The sequence below is a fragment of the Dendropsophus ebraccatus genome, chromosome 10 (genome assembly GCF_027789765.1).
Source record: "Dendropsophus ebraccatus isolate aDenEbr1 chromosome 10, aDenEbr1.pat, whole genome shotgun sequence".
NCBI lineage: Eukaryota > Metazoa > Chordata > Amphibia > Anura > Hylidae > Dendropsophus > Dendropsophus ebraccatus.
Genome location: NC_091463.1, coordinates 6416133 through 6422132, shown reverse-complemented (window position 1 = coordinate 6422132; position 6000 = coordinate 6416133). Strand labels below are relative to the sequence as shown.

Here is a 6000-nt window from a genome sequence, read left to right as displayed (position 1 = left end):
CGGGGCTGCTGGATGTACATGGGGCTGCTCCCTTATTACACGGGGCTGCTGGATGTACACAGGGCTGCTCCCTTATTACATGGGGCTGCTGGGTGTACACAGGGTTGCTGTATGTACACGGGGCTGCTCCCTTATTACATGGGGCTGCTGGGTGTAGGCGCTGGTGCTCCTCTCGGCTGCAGTTCCGGGTGTGGCCGCTGGGGGCCGCTGTGCCACAGTCAGGCAGCAGGAGGCGGCGCCGGGTTCTCTCCTCACAGCAGGAGGCAGAGCGGCGGTGGCGGCGGAGGATTCGGAGGACTCGGAGCTTCTCACCGGTCGGATTTGAGCGCCGGAGCCCGGGACATGAGGCCGCTGTGGTTGGTGTAGGCCGGGAATCTGGAGGGACAAGCACCGGGGCCTTCCCACCCCGGAGCCCGGACAGACGGTACCGGAGAGCGCGGCCGGGTCCCCGGCGAGCGGCCTGTGAGCAGCGGACATGTCCGGGAGAATAGAGAAAGCAGGTAACGGGGAGGAGGAGGAGGAGGCCGCTCCCTGCAGCCCCGGGGCACACATTCTACTCAGGCCTCAGTGACAGCGCAGGCCGGGGGGAGAGGAGGAGGGGGGCAATACCGGGGGGAGAGGAGGAGGGGGGCAATACCGGGGGGAGAGGAGGAGGGGGGCAATACCGGGGGGAGAGGAGGAGGGGGGCAATACCGGGGGGAGAGGAGGAGGGGGGCAATACCGGGGGGAGAGGAGGAGGGGGGGCAATACCGGGGGGAGAGGAGGAGGGGGAGAGGGGCAATACCGGGGGGAGAGAGGAGGGGGGCAATACCGGGGAGAGAGAGGAGGAGGAGGGGGGGGGCAATACCGGGGGGAGAGAGGAGGAGGAGGAGGGGGGGCAATACCGGGGGGAGAGAGGAGGAGGAGGGGGGGCAATACCGGGGGGAGAGAGGAGGAGGAGGAGGGGGGGCAATACCGGGGGGAGAGAGGAGGAGGAGGGGGGCAATACGAGGAGGGGGGGCAATGCCGGGAGGGGGCAATACGAGGAGGGGGGGGCAAAGCCGGGGGGAGAAAGGAAGGAGGCAATACCAGGAGGGGGGGGGAGAGGAGGGGGGCAATATCTGGAGGGGAGGCAATACCGGGGGGATAGGAGGGAGGGCAATAATGGGAGGGGGGGGCAATACCGGGGGTAGAGGGAGGGGGGCAATACCGGGGGTAGAGGGAGGGGGGCAATACCGGGAGGGGGGGCAATACCGGGGGTAGAGGGAGGGGGGCAATACCGGGAGGGGGGACAATACCGGGGGGAGAGGAGGGGGGGCCAATACCGGGGGGAGAGGAGGGGGGGGGCAATACCGGGAGGGGGGGCAATACCGGGAGGGGGGGCAATACCGGGGGGGGGGAGAGGAGGAGGGGGGGGCAATACCGGGGGGAGAGAGGAGGAGGGGGGGGCAATACCGAGGAGGAGGGGGGGGGGGAAATACCGGGGGGAGAGAGGAGATGGGGGGGGGGGGCAATACCGGGGGGAGAGAGGAGGAGGAGGAGGGGGGGGGCAATACCGGGGGGAGAGAGGAGGAGGGGGGGGGGCAATACCGGGGGGAGAGAGGAGGAGGGGGGGGGGGGCAATACCGGGGGGAAAGAGGAGGGGGAGGGGGGGGCAATACCGAGGGGAAAGAGGAGGAGGAGGAGGGGGGGGCAATACCGGGGGGGAGAGAGGAGGAGGAGGAGGGGGCAATACCGAGGGGAGAGAGGAGGAGGAGGGGGGGGGGCAATACCGGGGGGAGAGGAGGGGGGCAATACCGGGAGGGGGCAGTACGAGGAGGGGGGGCAATGCCGGGAGGGGGCAAAGCCGGGGGGAGAGGAGGGGGAGAAAGGAAGGAGGCAATACCGGGAGGGGGGGGGCAATACCGGGGGTAGAGGGAGGGGGGCAATACCGGGAGGGGGGGCAATACCGGGGGGAGAGGAGGGGGGGCAATACCGGGGGGAGAGGTGGGGGGCAATACTGGGGGGGGGGGAGAGGGGGCAATTGATGTAGATGCAGTATAGGGGGCACCAGAGGGGCTAGAATCTAGAATGGTGTGAGAATATACAGCAGTATAGGGGCTGAGTGTATCTGCAGGTTTTTTTTTTGGGGGGGGGGGCAATTTGGTCATGTGATGCAGCAAATCTTTGTGGTCCCTTACAGAGTTCTGATCCCCACAATCCTCCCATTTCCCCAGAGTTTATCCTGTTATTACGTTAAGGTCTCCCCCCACCCAGACACCCAGTTGTGCTGTGTTTGGGGGTCCCTGTGACGGGGTGCCCCCATGTAATGAGATGTTCTCATGTACTTCTCTTGTATTATTTATCACTTCTACACAAATTGCTGCAATACTGCTCACAGCTGAGGGTCCGCTACCTGTGCCGCTCACAGCTGAGGGTCCGCTACCGATGCCGCTCACAGCTGAGGGTCCGCTACCGGTGCCGCTCACAGCTGAGGGTCCGCTACCTGTGCCGCTCACAGCTGAGGGTCCGCTACCGGTGCCGCTCACAGCTGAGGGTCCGCTACCGGTGCCGCTCACAGCTGAGGGTCCGCTACCGGTGCCGCTCACAGCTGAGGGTCCGCTACCGGTGCCGCTCACAGCTGAGGGTCCGCTACCGGTGCCGCTCACAGCTGAGGGTCCGCTACCGATGCCGCTCACAGCTGAGGGTCCGCTACCTGTGCCGCTCACAGCTGAGGGTCCGCTACCGGTGCCGCTCACAGCTGAGGGTCCGCTACCGATGCCGCTCACAGCTGAGGGTCCGCTACCTGTGCCGCTCACAGCTGAGGGTCCGCTACCTGTGCCGCTCACAGCTGAGGGTCCGCTACCGATGCCGCTCACAGCTGAGGGTCCGCTACCGGTGCCGCTCACAGCTGAGGGTCCGCTACCTGTGCCGCTGACAGCTGAGGGTCCGCTACCGATGCCGTTCACAGCTGAGGGTCCGCTACAGGTGCCGCTCACAGCTGAGGGTCCGCTACCTGTGCCGCTCACAGCTGAGGGTCCGCTACCGGTGCCGCTCACAGCTGAGGGTCCGCTACCGATGCCGCTCACAGCTGAGGGTCCGCTACAGGTGCCGCTCACAGCTGAGGGTCCGCTACCGGTGCCGCTCACAGCTGAGGGTCCGCTACCGATGCCGCTCACAGCTGAGGGTCCGCTACAGGTGCCGCTCACAGCTGAGGGTCCGCTACCGGTGCCGCTCACAGCTGAGGGTCCGCTACCGGTGCCGCTCACAGCTGAGGGTCCGCTACCGGTGCCGCTCACAGCTGAGGGTCCGCTACCGGTGCCGCTCACAGCTGAGGGTCCGCTACCTGTGCCGCTCACAGCTGAGGGTCCGCTACCTGTGCCGCTCACAGCTGAGGGTCCGCTACCGGTGCCGCTCACAGCTGAGGGTCCGCTACCGGTGCCGCTCACAGCTGAGGGTCCGCTACCTGTGCCGCTCACAGCTGAGGGTCCGCTACCTGTGCCGCTCACAGCTGAGGGTCCGCTACCGGTGCCGCTCACAGCTGAGGGTCCGCTACCGGTGCCGCTCACAGCTGAGGGTCCGCTACAGGTGCCGCTCACAGCTGAGGGTCCGCTACAGGTGTTTTCAGCTGATGTTGTGTTACTTGTTGTTCCCGTTAGTGTGTTGGGTCAGGGTGAGTGTCAGCGTTTGTTGTCACCCAGTATAACCTGCAGGATGTGGTTCCCAGTATATGATGGGATTGCTGGTGGAGGGGTACACAGCCTCTGGTTGCTGTGTGGACAGAGCTCTTTGTAGACGTGATGGTACAGTGGGTGCTCTTTGGCGCCCTCCTGCCCGTCTGGTGGTCGTTGCGGTCTGTGGTCAGCCCCGGTTCTTAATGCTGGAAACGCGGTAGATGGTGATATAATATTAAAGGGCCGGTTCCATAAAGAACACGAAGCTCCAGCAGCGTCTCCCGATGTGTCAGATGTCGATGACGTCTCCAGGGAGGAATGAGGGGATCACCCCGGGGCGCGGAGAACGTCTGCGGAGGTGACATCACACGCTCACCCATTAACATTGTTCACAGCTTATTCAGGAGTCTAAAACTGAGGGTCTATAAGAGCCGGAGCAGCACAGAGGATTTCAGGCAAAGTGTTTCATAGTGCAACGTCCACAGCAGCACAGAGGATTTCAGAAGAGGAGCTTGCTGATCTTGTAGGAGGTCACAGGCTGTACGTTGTAGAGGAAGGAGCAAAGTCCACAGCAGCACAGAGGATTTCAGCCTGACTATAAGTGAATATGGAGCAATCTCTTAATTTTCCCACTTTGATGCAACATGAGAGGAAAAGTTCTATGTGATCTCCATGTGAGTGTCCCTGCTGGGATGTGTAGTCCCCGCTCATGTGTACCTCATGGCCTCCAGATGTTAGCACGTGACAGCGACTCTGCGGACGTGCTGGTGGTGATGGGCAAACACGGCCGCCGCTGCAGTCAGCCATCCTGGTCGCTCCCCCTCACCCCCAGGACCAGACCCAAAGCTCGTCCCATCATGTCTATTGTCCTCTGTTGTCAGACGCAGAGATGGTGACCTCCTCCTTATATCAGTATCTGGAAAAGCTGAAGATGAGGGCTGTAATGGCGGCCATGTTGATTGACACCTGGCTTTCCTGTGATCGGATAGGCTGGTGGACTTGGTGACTTGTCTGTACGGCTTTAAAGGGGGACTCCAATTACATTTTTTTTCTTTCAAATCAGCTGTTGTCAGAAAGTTATACACATGTAATTTATTTCTATTTAATAATCTCAAGTCTTCCAGTACTTATCAACTGCTGTATGTCCTGCAGGAAGTGGTGTATTCTTTCCAGTCTGACACAGTGCTCTCTGCTGCCACCTCTGTCCATGTCAGGAACTATCCAGAGCAGGAGAGGTTTTCTATGGGGATTTGCTGCTGCTCTGGACAGTTCCTGACATGGACAGAGGTGGCAGCAGAGAGCACTGTGTCAGACTGGAGAGAATACACCACTTCCTGCAGGACATACAGCAGCTGATAAGTACTGGAAGACTGGAGAAATAGAAGTAAATTACATATGTGTATAACTTTGACACTAGTTGATTTAAAAGCAGAAACATTTTGCCGGAGTTCCCCTTTAAGTGGTTTTGTGGAGTCGTCTGTGAGAGAGGAAATGCCGGCGCTGAGATTATCCGGCGGTGGAGTTGGCAGCGGTCGCACTTCCTTCTTATCCAGCCGGGTCTTTGGTTTCCATCATCCTCCCCCACCCCCGGTTAGGTGACATCACAGGTTGTGCGCCTCATGAATGGAAGCTTAGATACGCTCCGGCATTGGATACACTCCATCACTGGAAGGAGCTGTAATGTTTTGTCTCTTCCCTCTTTCCATTGTGACAGGAGAATGTGTTATGGCTTCCTGTCGTCACTCACTACAACTCCCAGCATGCCTGGCCATGTTTGGCTGCAGCATCTAGATCAGGGATGGGGAACCTTCCGCCCTCCGGCTTCTGTCCAGGCATGATGGGAAATGTAGTTTTGCAACCGCTGGAGGGCTGAAGGTCCCCTGTCTCTGATTTAGAGTCCTGATCCCCAAATTGCAGCTCCAGCTGTGTCCCATCTCTGCAGGACTACAACTCTGCTGCAGGATCTAGAGAAGACCTCCAGGGGATGCTGGGAGTTGTAGTTTTTATTAAACATCTGTGGAACCACAAGTTGGGAAACGCTATAGATGCTGCAGTTATAGTGACAGGTTGCTGGGGTATGCTGGGAGTTGTAGTGCATAGCTGGGCAGCCACATGCTGGGGGTCACTGGTGTAGTAGATGATGGTATACAGGAGAGCGGACGGACACATGTTATGGTGGTGACCCCCCTCCCCCGGGGACTCTGATTCCTGGCTCCCTCCTTATCACCCAGAGCTGGATAGAAGGACCAGAGGCGTCCAGACATCACCAGATAACCCCAGCAGGAGGGGTCACCGGGTCTGCTCGTCCAGCAGGAGGGGTCACCGGGTCTGCTCGTCCAGCAGGAGGGGTCACCGGGTCTGCTCGTCC

At 60.6% G+C, this 6000-nt stretch overlaps 1 protein-coding gene across 3 annotated transcripts in view; it reads left to right on the top strand.

Moving 5' to 3' along the window:
- Positions 1 to 235: 235 nt before the first annotated feature.
- Positions 236 to 6000, top strand: part of RAPGEF1 (Rap guanine nucleotide exchange factor 1) — a 53097-nt gene continuing 47332 nt past the window's right edge. For all 3 annotated transcript variants that reach the window (XM_069943572.1, XM_069943571.1, XM_069943570.1), the window contains exon 1: positions 236 to 500. In XM_069943572.1, coding sequence (XP_069799673.1) covers positions 476 to 500 — 25 coding nt within the window. In that variant the 5' untranslated portion in view covers positions 236 to 475. The remainder of the gene's footprint in view (positions 501 to 6000) is intronic.